Raw genomic sequence first — 20,186 nt, 5'->3', positions numbered from 1 at the left:
TGACCAATCAGAACCTTACGACGAACTCCGCGTCATCAAACAACGCCGATACTGTGGACGGGGACTTTTATGTTGGAGAATCCGCTGTGATAATCAGATAAACACCGGTGCGCATTAACACAGGTGACATGCAGGGCTTCATAATGAAAATAAGGGACTTTTCAAAAATGCCCGCAGCAGTGCAGTTTGTGTTTATGTGCACCAGTCTCAGGAGATGACAGCGGTATTTAGAGCACACTGATGCTTGCGTCTGTGATCTTGCGTCTGCAGGGTTTCCCTCCTGACGCTGCGGTCACAGACCCCACTTTGAGGACATAGTGGCATCGGGTATAGTGGACACTTCTAAAAGGTGCGGGTTTTGTGAGTGTGTGGATTTATGGAAGTACAGAACAAATCATGACCTGTTTCGGTTTAATTACCTAATAGAGGACGATTCCGTATTTTACGGGACGAGTGGCAACCCTGGAGACAGGTGAAGTGAGTAACATCGGGTGTGATATTTTAGGTAAGAAGCAGTCCGTTTTTTAAGTTGATGTGCAGGAATTGCTTATTGTGAAGCTCTGATAACCACCTGTGTCTCGACGTCAGATAAACAAGAGATGATGGTGGAACACAATGTCTTCATCCTACGACCATCAAGTAGAAGGTTCCACAGCATCAAATCTCTTACAGCTTGGAAAAAAATTACACATACGCACATAGTATACAAGGCTTCCAAAGAAAAATAACATTTTGGACGATTTGGTCTGTATATATACACACACACACAATGCTAGGCAAATGGGTCAGACAATTCAAGAATATCAGCTTGAAAGTAATTGTTTATTTGTATATAAAATGACAAACTAAACACTAATGAAGATAAAATAAAAAATACCTTGTGTGCATTTTATAAACAAATATGTACAGGAGCTCAAACGTCTTCTGGGGGCCCTTTAATATGCATTGATTTATTGTGTGATTTCTGATGTCTGAATGGGGAGCTGCACATGGGGGGGGTGTGTGGGGGGCAGAAACACGGTCCTGCTCAAGAGATTTAGATCCGTCTCCTTGGATGTCTGAGGGGGGATTTTGAGACATTTACTGTGAAACAAAATCAGGAAGGTAGAGGACATTCGTGGTATTTATTGGAAACTTCTCCAAATCCAATAAGCATCATTGGTTTGAGCAACAAAACAGGGTGTGTAAAGACTCAATTGATAAAGAAAAAAAAAAAAAAAAAAAAAACAAACCACCACCATTTCTAAGGGTGGGGGAGGGGCATTTACCTCCAGCACAGCGTCAACCAATCAGAGCCCATTCATCCTACTCAACACACAACCTTCACGACTCAGCTGACTGTTCCGTTAGCCTCAAAATCATAACAGATCACAGTATCGGAACAGAACGTTTAAAATTATTTAAAACAGTACTGTTTTAAAGAGAAAGACAACGTGTGGCTTTAAAAAAAAATTGGCAGTAGAAAACCACTTGTGGTGAAGAAGAAAAAAATTCTCCAATGAAACTAAAAGTAAAACAACCAAATCGATAATGAAACTATCACTACAGCTGAAGGAGGCCAGCAGAGGGCGCTATTGTTTGGGAGGGGGCAGGGGCGGTTAAGATCACATACGAGCACCTCAAGCACAAATGCAAAATGAGGTGACAGATGAGGGGAGTCGAAGATGAGGGGGGGGGACACTTCAGATCAGTCGGCTTCTCGTGGTGGACTCGCTCTCGGACTGGCGGACCTAGAACGGCTGCGCACACACACACACACACACACACACACACACACGTTTGAGGACTCATTTTGGTCTGTAACCATTCCTCTGTACTTAGCCATCCACCTCCATTATTCAACCTGTTCAGTAGGACAAAACTCTACTTCTCCATAACTCTAATCTCAGTTTCTTCCATGTCGTTGGTTTCCCCTTATTAGTCACCATCACAGAAAGGCAGAGGGCCAACACACGCAGGTACGACCCAGTGTTGACTTCTTGAAATGTACTTTTGCAATAGACTTGAGTGACACCAACAGTGATGTTTAGAGTAAAAAATTCCCCACAAGTGCTTTACATCAGTGAGTGTCCTTGTTTCCTAACTGTCTATTCCAAGCTCACAGTTCTCCCCAACTCAGGGTATCTGCACATTTTTAAATCTCAAATTCAATGACTTAAGACCTTTTTAATACCTCTCACAAGAAAAAATAATACTATTACTGGGGATGCAGGTGTGTTCCACATCGTTGACGGGGGGGGGGGGAGACGAGAATTGTTGACCGGGGGGTTTGAGAACGAAAATTGTTGACGTTGTTGAGGCCGTATACTCCAACGCTAGGAATCTAGCACTAGGACCCTGGAGCGGTTATTTTCTGCATTAGCGCTAGATTCGGCAAAGTTCACATCGCGCCAGAACAACTGAACAACACACACTTATAATAATTTAATGCCTCCCCTCATAAAATTCCAGACATTTTAAGACATTTTTAGGCCTTGAATATGGAAAACTAAATTTAAGACATTTTAAGACTTTTTAAGGACCCGCGGGTACCCTGCAACTATCCTTAAATAGGGAGTGGCTAGTCGGAGGTGGGAGGCTCGTGAGGTTGTAGAGAACAGGACACTCACCTGTCTTTTTTGTTGCTGTGGGAACGAGAGCGAGATTTGGACCGGGATCGGGATCTGGATCGGGAAGCACTACGCGCTTTCTGTCGGGACCCAGAGCGGGAACGAGAGCGGGAACGACTGCGCACATACACACAGAATATCACCATGTTGGGCATTTACATTTAAGACACACTTCAATTGACGCGTGAAATGAAACAGCCTGGAGACTGCACGAGAAGCATTTAGTCTTAAAACTGAACTAGCTTCGGTGTAGACATCATGTAACAACAGAGATCAGAGCACAGCTTGTAGAAAGCATGCACTGTGAGCGTTACCTCCTCCTACGAACTGGTGTTCTGGATCTCCTGGCTGGACTTCTGGACCGGCGCACAGGTGATCGAGAGCGTCGCACTGGTGTTCTGGATCTTGAGCGACCCGCAGATGCCGATCTAGCGCACACACAGATATGTTGACAACACAATCATATTGCCAACATCCACAGCACAATAAAGCGACATTAATCCGGGGTTCCCTGACATTTCCCTGCTGATAAAGCTGAATCCATCATACCTCTAATGAACAGAAAACCTGACCACCTTTAAATAATTCGGCAAACGGAAACTTTAATGCTACAAATAAAATTCACAAATCTTCCAGGACTTGACTCCCAAAATGACAAAATCCACCCATATTCCAAGTCTCGAATATATGGTTTAAAATGTAATGTCTTGGAAGTTATGATATTCCAGAGGATCCCTCAAACCCAATGCCTGCGATCACTTAAAGAGCATCAGACAGTAACAGAGATGGTACACCACCACCAGCACTCACCGGCTCCGTCGTCTGGAGTATGACGGGGAACGATACCTCCTGCCAAACACACACACACACACGTTAGTGGATACTCTGCAAGCCAACATGGTTCCAACAAGCCAAGTTAATTTGACAGATCTAGTGCTTCTAATGGCACTCGGAGAGAATCCTTGTCTACACTTGATTAGTGGCAAGGAAATTCTGCCCGGGTATCAGAAAATAGGGAAAGGGCTTCCTGTTTCAGGAAAACTACTTTCCCTTTAACATGAGCAGCGCAGGGCAGAGCCTGTGGAGAAGACAGAGCTCAGGCTGATCTTACCGTTCGTTGCTACGGCTGCGGGAGTGGTAGCGCCGCCCACGGGATCTGGAACGAGAGCGGGACCTACCAAGACGGAAGGAGAAAACCGATCAGGAAGGAAGGAAGCGCAGCCAAATCTGTGTGTGTTCCATGTGCCAAAACACTTTAATCTGGTCCACACAAGCAGTGTGCACTCACACCACAGCAGAGGACAACCCACCACCCAGTCAACACCAAACAGCTAGAAACTCAATGACAACCACTGAGTTTGTTGCTTCCCAACCCATGGTCTATAGCCTGTAACTGCAGGCCTATAAAATAAACCTGCAATACAGGTGTACCCAATACAGTGTCCTGTGAGAGTAAGTATTGTGTCAGAGTGCCTGTATTTAACAGAAAGACGGCAGGCGTGGATAACCAGGTGGACGTACCTGCTACGTCGACTGCCCCTCTTGCTGTAGCGGTAGCAGTCGTAAGCATAGTGACCCATCTCGCCACACTGATAGCAACGGTCGTTGGGATCAAACTGTCGGCGGCTGGGTCGTCCAAAGCGAGACTTCCGGGACATTCCGTTAGACATCTCCACACGGATACGTGTCCCACACAACACTCTGAGGATGGGGGGGGGGGACGAGTAGTTAGTGGAGATCAACACCTGCACGGGAGCCCTCAGGTGAGGACTTCATAAAGCAGGACTTTCACCTAGCACGGCAAGTCTAAAGCCGATAATAAGGTCTAAAGTATTTCAAGACGAACAAGGTGACAACATTCCAACACTCACCCTCAGAGCTCCCTGAAGAGGTCAGGGCTGGGGATGAGGGGGGAGGGAGTCGACCGAGCATCGTGGGAAATGTAGGCAGACAGGAGTCGAGATGACTTACTTTCCGTCCATTCCCTTCACAGCATCCTCGGCGTCTCTGGTGTCCTCGTACTCCACGAAGGCGAAGCCGGGCGGGTTGCGCGCCACCCACACGCTGCGCAGCGGCCCGTAGTAGCTGAAGGCGCGCTCCAGCTCTCCCTTGGCGGCTCCATTGCCCAAGTCGCCAACGTACACCTTACAGTCGAGGGAACTCCGTGAAGAGTACGACATCTGCAGCACAGACCAGCGGGAACTGAGTGCACCGCCGGGTACATTACATAACACACATGCACATAGACAAACACAGCCCAGTTTGACCAATGGACACCGAATCTCACTACTCAAAGCAATCAGCACTTCCTGTTGAGGAGAAATACGCGGTTATTAGATTACTGATAATATTTTATTGGTAATATTATTTTTCTGAATAACTGGTCAGGGTCTAAATCTAGGCATGCATTACAAATAAAATCACGTCCATATCTAGCTTAAATTCACTTGCAATGATGTGATTGATGATCTATATATGAACTAACCGTGTAGCGGGAAAACACCAGCAGTACAAACAGCTGGACGCACCTCGGCTAGTCTGACTTACACCAGCTAGCTAACCTGCTACATCCAGCCAGCTAGCTAGCAAGCTCCGAGGACTTTAATGCTATCTGGCTAACTGTGTGCCTCTTCGTCGGTTGATTGCACGCAAATGATGTAATAAATAAATGTAATATATATACACACAACATATGCACGTGCACAGTTGGGAATCAGCAGTGAACCGGTTAGCACGCGGCTAAGCTAACGAAGCGGCACAAAAGTGCGCGAGCAGGCCGCTTGGCTAGTTAGCTTAGCGAGCTAAGAGTCTCTTTGTTCGTCACATGTTCCCCTCTTGTTAAAATTAAAACATGGAGATAATAAAAGTTTGGCCGACACCTCTGATTCTGTACACGAAGAGGCGCTCACCACCGCGCGGAAAAACCTCCGTTTTAACACATTTTTAAATAAATCTCTCAGAAACGCCGTTTTAACCGTCGCGCGCGCTAGCACACTCACTGTGTCGCTCGTCGGCCTCGGTTCCGCGAGACAGCGCGTGGACGTCTCTTTCCGGTGGCTCGCGCGACTCCGGCTAAAAACCCTTTTTTTTATCAGTCGAGGGGGCGCGGGGTAAACAACTCAGAACATTCTGGACCGGCTCTACTTGGCGAAGTCACGCGGCGCGATAGCGACGTTCGGACGCGGAGCTGCCGTGATCGGAGGGGTTTAATCTCACCTACTTTATCGTCCCGAGCGTCACACACGCGCTTTCTTCCCGGAAGTGCACGCGCCGGTCCAGTGAGCGCGCGATTCTGACGCGGTTCCTTTCGCTTTAACGAGGGGGCGGGGCTTTTTTTTTTTTTTTTTTTTTTTTTATAGACAACGAATATCATTGGTCCTTGGTCACGTCGAGGAATAAAGGCGCGTTTAACCTTTATTGTTTATATTTATGAAACGATGGCTCCATGATACAGTTGTGATATATTTGATTTTAAACACATGTTAAAGGATAATACACGTATCTGTGAAGTAAGTGAACTATTTTTTTAACTTAACTGTAACAACAGACATTTTGGTACGATCTGCATATATCATTAGTGTTGTACACACATTTTTGGTAATATATCCATTTAAGTGAATAAACATGATAATTATACATCAGTAGTTAACAGAATGTAACTGGTATTATTTCATTCACTGTCCCATGAGTCAATGTTCATTTCTGCATGTCAGTAATATTATTATTATTATTTCTATTTTTTAATTCCATTCTATCCCAAAGATTGAGGTGCTTCAGGCTTTAAAATGTCATGGAGTGAGCATCAACTGTGCTGCCATTTTCACTGTCATTTTGGACAGGGTCAAAGTTCAGAGTTCATGACCCCGCGTATCACTGAAGATGACTGGCAAGCGTGTACCATGATTTGCACTTACATTCCAAACAACTTACATTCGCTCTCTCTCTCTCTCTCTCTCTCTCTCTCTCCCCTGACTCTGTGTATGTGTCTAATAAGTGGTCACTTGTGCTCTATGTCATGAAACATTACTGACATCATACGTGTGATTCACAGAGTTTAGCATTGCTTAGCGATTAGCTAATGGAGGTTTGTTATTCCTCTGAACAGAAATGTTTTCTCATTTCAGTACTCATGTATTTACACACATCTGCATAACTATATGTGAATGCATATGTTGATGTGAGTGAGTGTTTTTCTACATGGGTGAGTTTGTGTTGATGTGTGTGTGTTAGCGTTGATGTGTGGTTTTTCAGAAGCCTGTGATGTGGCAGTAAGCCTCCAGGCTAGAAAAGGTGATGTAGAGTAGCCAGAGTCCAATGAAGAAGACCGAAGTCAGAATCTTGGTGGTTTTGGGCCCGCCCAGTTCCCCGCCCACTGATGGGCGTCGCCGCAGCATGAGAACACTCATGTTGATCAAGGCGAAGATAGTGAAGAGAGTGACAGAGAAGGCCAGCGAGCCCGGGTTCACTTTGAACGACTGACCCTTGACCTCCCAGTACACAGCTGAGATTGACCAGGCCACACCAATCCCCAGGAAGACGTTGACAGCATTGCTACCGGTTACGTTCCCCACAGAGGCGTCCGCATACTGGTCCTGAATCGCTGCCACTTTACTTGCAAAAGTGTCTGAGAAAGAGAGAGAGAGAGAGTGATAGACAGAGATAGAGAGAGTGTGATAGAGAGATAGAGAGGCAGTGATAGAGAGGGAGGAGAGAAGAACGGGGAGAGAGGACAAGGAGGAAAAGGGTAAAGGAAGGAATAGAAAGGGAAAGAGAGAGAGAAAGACAGAGATGGAGGGACAGAAAGAGAGAGAGGGACAGAAGTTAGGAGACCAAGCAGAGGATTAGTGAAAAAGAAATTAGATGAATAATCCTGTTATTTAGAATTTTCCTTCAAATCACAGTCACACACACACACACTCACTCACACACACACACACACACACACACACACACACACACACACACCTGGTATGGAGGTACCCAGGGCAACGAACACCACAGCAGTGACGGAGTCTCTGAGTCCAACGGTGCAGCCAAAGTGGGAGGCCAGGTCACCAATCACAGCTGTGAGCAAGCCGATGATGATGATGGACACGATGAAGCACGCCCAGCCGTTCCAGTACTCTGTGGGAGGGACGAATGCAAACAGAACCTTCCAGAACACCGTCATGGTGTGCATGAAATAGTCGCAGCAAGATGGCTGCCCTGCCCCCTCCGCTTCATCTCCTGAACAGAAGACATGACAGAAGAGAGCTTTAGAATTCTTCAATCTCTCTCTCTCTCTCTCTCTCTCTCTCTCTCTCTCTCTCTCTCTCTCTCTCTCTCTCTCCCACACACACAGTACCTGCACTGACAGTAACAGCCTCGATGAACTGCTGTGTCCATGAATGAGAGCCAATCACCTCCGCCAGGTTAGTGTCCCTCAACAGACGATCGACAGTGTTCTGTATATACCGCCACACACACAAACACATAGAAATGTACACATGTGATGAGTGTGAGGTTAAATGATTATTCAGATCTATGAAGATGTCATAGCACTGTTAAATTGTCAAAATTATCAAAGAATCTCCATCAACACACGTGCACACAAACAGCACCGTGACTGAAAACAGATATTCATGATTTCTCTTAATAGTGAAAAGAGAGAAATATGAAATAAGGTTATAAGACAAGAATGGAGGAACCAGTAAGAACTGACAGAACTGTATTCTATCAGCAGAAGTGTTTTCCATAATTCCACATAGAAAGAAAGAAAGACAAATGTCACTGGCCAATCACCAATGCTGATTTGTTGATCAGTAAACGCAGGCGACTCTGATTGGTTGGTGCTTTAATACGGCAGCCAAATCACAGCATCCTGTGGACGCAGGTGAGATTTGAAAGCATCCAGTCAAAGAGAGTGTTATAAAAACTCTGACCAATCGAAGAACACATCTCATGCGGAGGGGTGGAGCCTCCTGTACCGGATCTAAATTGCCATTGGGTGCCATTCCCTGGCGTATCTATAGGAGAGGATGGTGAGGCGTTAGCACAATTCCTTTCGGTTATGCACACATATACAGGCCTGTCATTCAAACACAGAGTCAGGCCTGACAGAAGTGTTATTAGCTGCATTAGTGCTGCCTGCAGGGCTGTGTCTCATTAAGGGGCCTGTGCTGCCTGCAGGGCTGTGTCTCATTAAGGGACGTGTGCTGCCTGCAGGGCTGTGTCTCATTAAGGGACGTGTGCTGCCTGCAGGGCTGTGTCTCATTAAGGGGCCTGTGCTGCCTGCAGGGCTGTGTCTCATTAAGGGACGTGTGCTGCCTGCAGGGCTGTGTCTCATTAAGGGACGTGTGCTGCCTGCAGGGCTGTGTCTCATTAAGGGACGTGTGCTGCCTGCAGGGCTGTGTCTCATTAAGGGGCCTGTGCTGCCTGCAGGGCTGTGTCTCATTAAGGGACGTGTGCTGCCTGCAGGGCTGTGTCTCATTAAGGTACGTGTGCTGCCTGCAGGGCTGTGTCTCATTAAGGGATGTGTGCTGCCTGCAGGGCTGTGTCTCATTAAGGGACGTGTGCTGCCTGCAGGGCTGTGTCTCATTACAGGACCTGTGCTGCCTGCAGGGCTGTGTCTCATTAAGGGGCCTGTGCTGCCTGCAGGGCTGTGTCTCATTAAGGGATGTGTGCTGCCTGCAGGGCTGTGTCTCATTTAGGGGCCTGTGCTGCCTGCAGGGCTGTGTCTCATTAAGGGACGTGTGTTGTCTGCAGGGCTGTGTTTCATTAAGGGGCCTGTTTCTCATTACAGGACCTGTGCTGCCTGCAGGGCTGTGTCTCATTACAGGACCTGTGCTGCCTGCAGGGCTGTGTCTCATTAAGGGGCCTGTGCTGCCTGTAGGGCGGTGTCTCATTAAGGGGCCTGTGCTGCCTCTAGGGCTGTGTCTCATTAAGGGACCTGTGCTGCCTGCAGGGCTGTGTCTCATTAAGGGGCCTGTGCTGCCTCTAGGGCTGTGTCTCATTAAGGGGCCTGTGCTGCCTGTAGGGCTGTGTCTCATTAAGCATGTGTCCTTCCCTCCTTTCCTTCCCTTCCAGGAGATAGAGTATTTCTTTTTCACAGTTTCAGGCCCATGGGCATTGAGAATCAGGAAAACACACTCAAAACACCCTAATTCTAGTTCACACTAGTTCTACCTCATCATTTCTATCATGGGAATGCTAATCCATGGGGACAAGTATAATGATCAGCCACATATTAATGGGCAGGAAAAGGTGTGTGTGTGTGTGTGTGTGTGTGTGTGTGTGTGTCTATACCTTAAAGGTCATGCTCTCTTCGATGATGACCTCCAGCCTGTTGTGTTCTCCCAGTGTTGGCTTCCCCTTTTCAGCTATCTTCCTCGCCTCCTCTGCCGCAGGGGTAGAACCTGGGGGGGGGGGGGGGGGGGGGGGGGGGGGGCGAAGGAAAAGAAGAACAAGATAAAACAGAGAGGACAAAAGAGACAGAGGACAAAAGAGACAGTCAATGAGAGTCTATGAGAGACTGTGAGAGTCTGTGAGAGTCTGAGAGTCTGTGAGAGACTAAGAGTCTGAGAGTGTGAGAGTTTATGAGTGTGTGAGAGAGAGTGAGAGTTTATGAGAGTGTGTGAGTCCATGAGACTATGTGAGAGTCTATTAGAGTCTATGAGAGTATTTGATAATCTGTGAGCAAAGAACATTGCTAGCTGCTGGATTTGTACTTTCTCTTCACAATATGGAAAACACCAGTTAACATATCAGAGCTTTTATAACGTGATTTATCATGTAATATAATTCAGAGTAAACATGAATGAACACCTGAATCCCAAGAATGAGGCAAGGGTTTCATCGAAGATCTTACCCTGATTCAGCAGTAAGTCTGCAGCAGAGCGTAAAATCAATCATACAAAAATGATCAATATGTAAATGGTTAGGGTTAGGGTTATTGCTGTATACATTAATAAATTAATTAATCAGTAAAACAATAAGTCAAAATACAATTGAATCAAACACTTCAGAAACTTAGTTACAGAATTACGCTCACAATTCATTTAATTAGAAACATGATTAGAAACATTTTTTAACTTCACTGCATGCGAAAGTGTACACTGACAATAACGACATTTATGTTTCATCATGAGACCCCCCGTTGTAAGCGTACAGTTAGAGGTCACAGGTCAACTGCTGCTGTGTACAACTCATGACCTATGACCTCACTCACCCTCACACACACAGATACATGTAGACATACATGTGTGTGTGTGAGACATGAGATTACCACATTCACACACACACACACTGAATGCATGTCTGAGACAGACTGTGTGTCCTCTGTTTTTGCGTCTGAAACTGGAGTCTGCATATACGTGTGTGTGTGTGTGTGTGTGTGTGTATTAGTGTGTGAGCATGCGTGTGTGTGTGTGTGAGACATGGGTTGAGAGGAAGGTTACTGAATGCAACACGATGCTCTTAATAAATTAAATCCCTCCCCTGCACCTTCGTCAAGACATGTCACGGTCTCTCTCTCCAGCTCCCTTTCATTGTTACACACAGATATGCACACACACACACACACACACACACACACACACACACACACAAACACGCATAAAGACGCACACACACACACGCATAGAGACACACACATATACACACACACACACACACGCATAGAGACACACACATATACACACACACACACAAACACGCATAAAGACGCACACACACACACGCATAGAGACACACACATATACACACACACACACACACACGCATAGAGACACACACATATACACACACACACCTGAAATTCCTCTTTTAAGCCATCTAGGTTCTTCAAGGACAATGTAGAAGTTTTCTCTCTTTTCATATTCCTGGACATTGATGATTCGAACCTGCAGTGTTTTACTGCACACACACACACACACACACACACACACACACACACACACACACACACACACACACACACACACACACACACACACACACACACACACACAGAGCGAGTATTACTTGCTTTGACATAAGCTCTGATACACTCTCCCATCAGCACAGAACCTGCATCAATACTTTAAAGTACAGAGTTAATAATTTAAACACACATACACATGTGCATAACTCTCTCTCACAGACACACACACACACACACACATGCAAATAGTTCTGAGGGTATAGGTACAATTACAATTACAATTATAGCACATCTACCACAGCATGTGAATCCAACGATCCGCTGTCTTCAGATTCAGACCAGCCTTAGTGTGAAATGTCCCCATCACACTGTCCCTTAAAGTCCCCTAACCCAGACATCAGGACTGTTCCTTAAACCCAGATATCTGTTTCTTTGTGAGCTCTTTGTCTCTAATGACTTAATGACCTCTGAAAGTAGTAAAGCTGTTCCTGAGTGAGAATTAAAATGATGCACAGGGAATTATGGGAGCCTGAGTGAAAAGTGAAGCATCATTGAGGATCCCTGTTATGTCTGTAATCGGTGGTGGTTTCCAATGTAGTGTAATGACTCCATTACTGAAAGAACCTTTAACATGGCTGGTCTTTAACCCGTGTGCATCTTTAACTGGAAGAAGAGCTGAGCCCACTCTAAATGTTACACCATCAATAACACACACACACACACACACACACACACACACACACACACACACACACACACACACACACACACACACACACAGAATAGCGCTGCATGCTCTACCAAAAAGAATCCACATGAAAAGAGTCCATTACTGGTTATATACGTGTGTGTGTGGGTGTGTGTGTGTGTCTTTGTATGTCTGTGTGTGAGTGTACTAACCATGACATGACTGTTATTGAGCTCCAGTTCAATGTGTGTGTGTGTAAGAGGAAACATTTGTGTGTATCTGTATCAGGTCTACTGTTGGGTGAACCCCAGGTCCCTATGTGTGTGTGTTTGTGTGTGTCTGTGTGTTTGTATGAATCCTTGTGTGTGTGTACCAGATCTTCTTGCTCCTTGTGTGTGTGTGTGTGTGTGTGTGTGTGTACCAGGTCTGCTCGTTAGTGAACTCCAGCTCCCCGTGTGTGTGTTCGTAGTCAATGTCGTGCCGTGCTGAGCCGTCCTCTGTGTGGTAGGGCACAGTGACCGTCCCGCGCACGCCTGAGTCCCGCAGGACAGTGATGTCCACCACGCCCGAGCTCTCCGACACACACAGCTCCCTGCGGCCGAAGGAGAAGATGCCTGCATGGTCGTCATCTAGGATTGTCACCGTGGCCACCATGGGCTCCACCAATCGGGCCGCATCTGTGCTAGCCCCGCCTTCTGCCTCTCGCAAGTTTGAGAGGCGGACGAAAAAGTGCTCGTCCTCTTCAAACACGTCGTCATCTATTATGCCCACCTATAACAAACACACACACACACACACATACACACACACACACACATATAATCACCCACATCCCAACATGTACGCATGTAATAAACCAACACACACACGTTCCTTACACAGACACACACGATGCTTATACAGTCACACACGATGCCTACAAACACACACATACACACACACACACACCCACACCCACACACACACACACACACACACACACCTTTATCTCTTTCCTCTCATCACCGGGCAGGAAGACCAGCGTCCCCTCGCTGTACTCATAGTCCACACCCGCACTGGCTGATCCGTTCTCCGTCCGGTAGTCCACGTGGAACGTGCGGGCCCCGCCCTCGGCCCCGCCCTCGGCCCCGCCCCCAACCGTCAGCACCACCCACAGGCTGACCTCGCCACAGTTCTCACTGCAGCGGTACTGCGCATCCTCGAAGGCCAGGCGGGCGCAGGTGGACAGGTCGTCGCCGGCGGCCCCCGAGGCCCTCTTGGCCTGCTCGGCCGCCGTGTGCTTCTTCAGGACGTTTCCCGCGCCGATCAACATGCGTGTGGCCTGCACGCGGTAGAAAGCGCGACTCTTGCGCTGCTTCTGCAGGCTTGTGTAGTTGGCCATCTCGATCAGCTGATCCAGGTCCTTCTCTGGGTGCTTCTGCCGAAGCTCTCGTAGCGTCCGGATCACCTGCGCCCGAGCAAAGGCACACGCTTCAAAAAACGTTTGGACAACCACCCAGCCAACTTTATGGAACTCAGAAGCAACACAGCAATGGCTCGAGAAACATCTCCACACCTTTCATAAATGTTTCAACAACGTTAAGTTGGTTCAACCTGAGAAACCCAGCAGGAATTTGAACTGTAACCCTCTCATTTAAGACCTTCTCTAGTCCGTCTTCCAACGCCCTCAATGACCTTCACACCTATCTCTACGACTCTGACCTCCTCACGGTCCTGCTGCGCCTCCACGTTGGCAGCGTTGCCGGTGGAGTTGCTGGTGGAGCTGTTGGCGTTGGCGTGGTATTTCCCCTCCAGGATGACGTCGACCCCATTGGGTGCCGTGTCGCCCTCCGTCTCCACGATAATGCCATGGCGCTTGTCGGCACGGTAACGACGGTGTAGGTATTTGTAGAAGAGGAGCCGGCGGTCAGCGATCCATGCCATCAACACACACACGGGGAAGAAGAAGAGAGTAACCAGAGCTTCCCACACCTGCAACACACACACACACACACACACACACACACACACACACACACACACACACACACACACACATATACACACAAACACACACACACACACACACACACACACATATACACACACACATATACACACAAACACACACACACACACACACACATATACACACAAACACACACACACCCACACACACACACAAACACACACACACACACACACTTACACACACACACACACATAAACACACACACAAACACACACACACACACACAGGGAAGAAGAGAAGAGTGAGCAATGCATGCAATACCTGCAACACACATGTACATGCGCATATACACGCACACACACACACAAACACACACACGCTCATAGACATTTGCATGTGACACCATACTGTGACCTGTGAAGTTCACATTTGTACACCCACCTGCACGACGCCTGGTGAGATTACAGAGAGGATGAGGAAGAGCCAGATGTAGGCGAAGATGCTCCAGGAGGCCGTGATGAAGAACACTCGCAGGTGTTTGATCTTCCTCACCTCGCCGTCTGGGATCACCATCACGCAGATTCCAATGATGACGAACATGTTAAAGGCAGCACTGCCCACGATAGTGCCTGGACCCAGCTCGCCTGACTCAAAGCCATGCCCACACACCTGCGAGCGCAAACACACACACATATTCGCACACACACACACACACACACACACACACACACACACACACACACACACACACACACAAAAATACTGCAACATGCCATCAAAACAACACATGTACATGCACATCTACCACAACTCATCATAACACCTGTTAACACCTGCAGGAGAGACTGGTCTAGCACATCCACACACCTGCCTAGGTACCAGAGTACCTACCCAGAACGGAGATGGGGCCATGTAATTATCATGGAGGCCTGCAGGAGGCAGCAGAGGAGAACTGAAAGCATCTCCAAACCACTTCAGAAGGGCACCTAAGATCCACATTTTTACTCTCTCAATGCTCTACATGCCCGAAATTAGACATAAACTACTAAACTCACATCTCACACACAATCTACTAAACCCAAATCTCTACATTACACACAAACTACTAAACCCATATCTCTACATTAGACACAAACTTCTAAACCCACATCTCTACATTAGACACAAACTACTAAACCCACATCTCTACATTAGACACAAACTACTAAACCCACATCTCTACATTAGACACAAACTACTAAACCCACATCTCTACATTAGACACAAACTACTAAACCCACATCTCTACATTAGACACAAACTTCTAAACCCACATCTCTACATTAGACACAAACTACTAAACCCACATCTCTACATTAGACACAAACTACTAAACCCACATCTCTACATTAGACACAAACTACTAAACCCACATCTCTACATTAGACACAAACTACTAAACCCACATCTCTACATTAGACACAAACTACTAAACCCACATCTCTACATTAGACACAAACTACTAAACCCACATCTCTACATTAGACACAAACTACTAAACCCACATCTCTACATTAGACACAAACTACTAAACCCACATCTCTACATTAGACACAAACTTCTAAACCCACATCTCTACATTAGACACAAACTACTAAACCCACATCTCTACATTAGACACAGACATCCAACATTATGTCCTTTCTTTGTCTTTTCATGGCACCACCTTCCAAAATACCACACGTGTGAACCAGCAGATCAGACATGGCCATCAGGTGTGCAGAGACTTCGGTGTTCAACTGTAAACTCACAGCGTGAGAGTATTTCACAGCAGTGTTGTGCACCTTTTATCCTGTTCATTCGTTGTAGGTCTACACTGATTTACAAAATGTTGTCCTTGATTTCAGAGGGTTTTGCAAATGGATGCAGTTCTGCCTGTATTCATCTTCATAGATGAGGCTGGTTTAACTAGGCAAACAGACCCACTGGTCACAGGGCTGTTGTGAATGACCAGATCAGCATGGTGGTCCCATCACAATGTGTGCTGCATTACCAACATTTACACATTACAATGTGTGTTGTGTTACCAACATGGTGGTGACATCACAATGTGTGCTGCATTACCAACATTTACACATTACAATGTGTGTTGTGTTACCAACATGGTGGTGACATCACAATGTGTGATGTGTTACCAACGTGGTGGTGACATCACAATGTGTGTTGTGTTACCAACATGGTGGTGACATCACAATGTGTGATGTGTTACCAACGTGGTGGTGACATCACAATGTGTGATGTGTTACCAACGTGGTGGTGACATCACAATGTGTGATGTGTTACCAACATGGTGGGTACAAAGTGTGCCGCAGTCATGCAGAATGGGCCACACACCAACTTATAGTTATTTATGATTGCTTACACACTGAAATTAAAAATAACTCACAGTTAGTGAAACCTGACACTCAAGAAGCAAAACCTCAGCCCAGATCTATAAGCACATTCTCAGCCTCACACTTTTTAAAACTAGTAAACCCACATCTCTACATTGGACACAAAGTACTAAACCCATATCTGTACATTATACACAAAAGTACTAAACCCACAGCACTACATTAGACACAAAGTACACAAGTATCTACATTAAACACAGACATTTAACATGATATGACTTTGCTATTTCAAGGCACAATCTTCAAAAATCCCACACAAACTAACGAATCAAACACAGCTGTCAAATGTAGAGACACTTGGGTGATTACATATAAACTCACTAATTAGGCATAAGCACTGTAAAAACAGGTGGATTGACTTGCACTGTATATATGTAAAAGATCTGCAGAATATGTGTAGGTAAATAATATACACTGCACTATTGTTTGCTCCACACAACCTTTTTACATGTAAATTTCTAGTAGATCTTTTCAATGTTTTTCAATGATTTGCAATTGGATACTGATCCGGTCTCACAGTAATTTATCTTCATATATGAGGCCAATTTAATCTGACAACATTAAGAAGAGGGAAAAACCTCATTTGTCACAGAAGTATTATGAATGTAGTGATGACATCACAAGGGGGGGCTGTATTTCCAATGCGCTGGTGACAATTTCAATGTGTGCTGTGTTACCAGTGTGATGGTGACATCACAATGTGTGCTGTATTACCAATGTGGTGGTGACATCACAATGTGTGCTGCATTACCAATGTGGTGGTGACATCACAATGTGTGTTGCGTTACCAAAGTGGTGGTGACATCACAATGTGTGTTGTGTTACCAATGTGGTGGTGACATCACAATGTGTGTTGTGTTACCAATGTGGTGGTGACATCACAATGTGTGTTGTGTTACCAATGTAGTGGTGACATCACAATGTGTGTTGTGTTACCAAAGTGGTGGTGACATCACAATGTGTGCTGTGTTACCAATGTAGTGGTGACATCACAATGTGTGTTGTGTTACCAAAGTGGTGGTGACATTACAATGTGTGCTGTGTTCCCAATGTGGTGGTGACATTGGGAGTCTGTATCGTTTCATCAATCTACTCTGGACCAAAACTTCCTAACATAAATCAATCTTCCAAGTTCTTCCTCTACACTCTTCCTCCCTTCCTTAACCCTTAACATTGTTGGTGGACAGTTTTGCGACCCACACTGTATTTTGTTTTAAATACAGTCTGTTCTCAAATCCATTGCAAAATGCAGCCCGATGCTACAATGTGAAGTGGAATGAAAATGTATCAGTGTTTGTTCTGGTCTGGAGTGTGGTGTTTGTACTGATCTGGAGTGTGGTGTTTGTACTGGTCTGGAGTGAGATGTTTGTGCTGGTCTTGTGTATGGTGTTTGTATTGAATATTCTGCAAACCATCTTTTAAAGTGTATTGAGGATATCAGGGTATGGCTGTCCGCAAATTTTTTGCACCTAAATGATAATAAGACTGAGGTCGTGTTGTTTGGGCCTAGTAACACCTCCAAAATGAATGTTGATCTGGGTCCTTTAAGTCAACATCTCACACTGACGGCAACTGACCTGGGTGTAAAATTGGACACTGATCTTAAACTTGATGCACAGATTAAATCAGTTGTCAAGTCGAGCTTTTATCATTTAAGACAATTGGCCAAAGTGAAGCCATTTCTTTCTGTGCATCTCTTTGAGATTTTAATCCATGCTTTTATCACAGCTCGCTTAGATTACTGCAATGCACTTTATGTGGGAGTGGACCAGACTTTACTTACCCGACTACAGTTGGTCCAAAATGCTGCTGCTCGTCTTTTAGTTGGCGTCAAAAAACGCGACCATATTACGCCGATTTTAGCCTCACTTCACTGGCTTCCAGTTCATTTTAGGATCGATTTTAAAATTTTGCTATTTTGTTTTAAATGTCTTCACGGCCTTGCCCCTCCTTATTTGTCGGACCTGCTCCACCCATACGCCCCCTCACGCTCACTCAGGTCAGCCGCTCTGTCATTATTGGCTGTCCCAAAAACAAAGAGGAAGCTGAGAGGTGATCATGCCTTTTCAGTCGCTGCCCCAAAACTATGGAACGATCTTCCCCTGTACATCAGGCAGGCCAAAACACTCTCTGCTTTTAAATCCTCTCTTAAAACATATTTATTCTCTGCGGCTTTTAACTCAGTCTGAGATGTTTGCTCTTATTTGTTTTATTGTTTTAATAACTGTCCTGTGTGTGTGTGTGTCTTTGTGTTGTTTGTGTATACACATGACTTGTTTGCTTCTTGTTTTTAAATCTTGTTTTTAGTTGTGTACAGCACTTTGGCCAATAGCATTGATTTAAAGTGCTTTATAAATAAACAAAGTTGAAGTTGAAGTTGTACTGGTCTTGTGAGTTTTATTTACTCTTGTGAGTTTTTATTTATTTACTCTAAATAAAACCAAACATGGAGTGTATTAAAAGCTAAACATGTTAAAGGTGTTTAGACAGAATCAGATCGTATGAACCCTTTTTGTGCCATACAGTGACAAAATAGGGTTTTTATAAATTGTTGCATAGTTTTAAATTAGGTGTTTACAGTAATTCTACAAAAGATCTGAGATGTTCTGCTACTCTGGTATGTGGCTGCGTGAAATGTGTAAAGTGTTTGGACAAAATGAGCCTTCTTTTCAAAATTGTGCTTAACCAATAGTGAAAAATTACAAAAAGCATCTATACATAAAGCTGTGACAGTCTCTATCATCACCATGTGGGAATTTCCAGGAAAGCTGACAATGTTTTACATTGGAAAAAAAATTGCAGAAAGAAAAGTTAAAATATAGGCCTAAAAATGTTCTGAAGGAGTAAAGAGTTAATGGTTGTGAGAAAAGGTTCTGGGGATGGAGACTGAAGACTTTCTACATATGGAAAAAACCCCAAAAAAGTCTAAACTTATTGTCCAGTGTGTGTGTGTGTGTGTGTGATAGTAGAATGAGAGTCAGTTGAGTCAGTTGATTATTGGCCAGAAGAGAAACAGCTTCTAAATCTCTACACAGCACAGGAGACTACAGGCCTAAAACACAGCTCATGTTGTTAACGAGTAGGTGTGTCACCAGATTACTATCATTAATAGAGGAGAGAACAAGTGTGTATGTGTGTGTGTGTTAGTGTGTGTGTTTGTGTGTGTGTGTGTGTGTGTGTGTGTGTGTGTGTGTGTGTGGGTGTGTGTGTGTGTGTGTATGTGTGTGTGAGAGAGAGAGTATGTATTAGAGCAGGGGTGTCAAACTAATTTTCACCGTGGGCCACACTAGCATAACCGTCACTCACAGAGGGCCATATGTAACTTTAAATGTAACTGCTTCCTAATGTTAAATAACTCTGGATTTATTACTTATTCAAGTTACAAATATTGCATATATATTGGCATAGATGTAAAACATTTTTGCTTGTTGCTCTGTTATTATAACATAAATCCTTTTAATTTGTTTATGTTATTATAACATAAATCCTTTTAATTTGTTAGGTTATGAAACCCACATTTCCCCATCAATCAACGATCAAACTATCCAAGTGAATAAAGAAAAATAACATCAAAGATATCACATTTACTTTGTTCAAAACTTGAAAT

The 20,186-nt window shown here is 45.1% G+C and overlaps 2 protein-coding genes and 1 long non-coding RNA gene across 11 annotated transcripts; 1 reads left to right on the top strand and 2 right to left on the bottom strand.

Annotated features, from left to right (window-relative positions):
• The first annotated feature begins 67 nt into the window (after window positions 1–67).
• On the top strand, window positions 68–1,435 carry LOC143488741 (uncharacterized). Its single transcript, XR_013124520.1, has 3 exons — window positions 68–349; window positions 427–505; window positions 589–1,435. It is a non-coding gene; the product is annotated as an uncharacterized LOC143488741 (long non-coding RNA).
• On the bottom strand, window positions 1,106–5,926 carry srsf7a (serine and arginine rich splicing factor 7a). 5 transcript variants are annotated; one of them, XM_076987612.1, is made up of 8 exons: window positions 5,826–5,926; window positions 4,581–4,789; window positions 4,131–4,310; window positions 3,721–3,783; window positions 3,420–3,458; window positions 2,924–3,037; window positions 2,610–2,726; window positions 1,106–1,739 (listed from the first exon to the last, which is right to left on the bottom strand). In XM_076987612.1, exons 2-8 carry the CDS (start codon window positions 4,787–4,789, stop codon window positions 1,688–1,690), a joined length of 774 nt encoding a protein of 257 aa, XP_076843727.1. In that variant the 5' UTR covers window positions 5,826–5,926; the 3' UTR covers window positions 1,106–1,687. The 5 variants fall into 5 exon arrangements, with proteins under 5 accessions (XP_076843727.1, XP_076843729.1, XP_076843728.1 ...); XM_076987614.1 differs by having other exon boundaries at window positions 5,830–5,913; XM_076987613.1 differs by lacking the exon at window positions 5,826–5,926 and adding an exon at window positions 5,609–5,819.
• A 132-nt stretch (window positions 5,927–6,058) lies between these two features.
• Window positions 6,059–15,054, bottom strand: slc8a2a (solute carrier family 8 member 2a). 5 transcript variants are annotated; one of them, XM_076987610.1, is made up of 11 exons: window positions 14,589–15,054; window positions 13,898–14,167; window positions 13,179–13,643; window positions 12,618–12,967; window positions 11,398–11,501; window positions 10,456–10,473; window positions 9,894–10,003; window positions 8,531–8,614; window positions 7,954–8,053; window positions 7,575–7,733; window positions 6,059–7,233 (listed from the first exon to the last, which is right to left on the bottom strand). In XM_076987610.1, exons 1-11 carry the CDS (start codon window positions 14,946–14,948, stop codon window positions 6,857–6,859), a joined length of 2,397 nt encoding a protein of 798 aa, XP_076843725.1. In that variant the 5' UTR covers window positions 14,949–15,054; the 3' UTR covers window positions 6,059–6,856. The 5 variants fall into 5 exon arrangements, with proteins under 5 accessions (XP_076843725.1, XP_076843721.1, XP_076843723.1 ...); XM_076987606.1 differs by having other exon boundaries at window positions 7,575–7,835; window positions 14,589–14,863; XM_076987608.1 differs by lacking the exon at window positions 8,531–8,614 and having other exon boundaries at window positions 7,575–7,835; window positions 14,589–14,863.
• Between the last annotated feature and the right edge of the window lie 5,132 nt (window positions 15,055–20,186).

This window comes from Brachyhypopomus gauderio, unplaced genomic scaffold (assembly GCF_052324685.1).
Source record: "Brachyhypopomus gauderio isolate BG-103 unplaced genomic scaffold, BGAUD_0.2 sc54, whole genome shotgun sequence".
Classification (NCBI taxonomy): domain Eukaryota; kingdom Metazoa; phylum Chordata; class Actinopteri; order Gymnotiformes; family Hypopomidae; genus Brachyhypopomus; species Brachyhypopomus gauderio.
The sequence above is the reverse complement of the archived record's forward strand: the minus strand, read 5'-3'. Positions and strand labels throughout refer to the sequence as shown.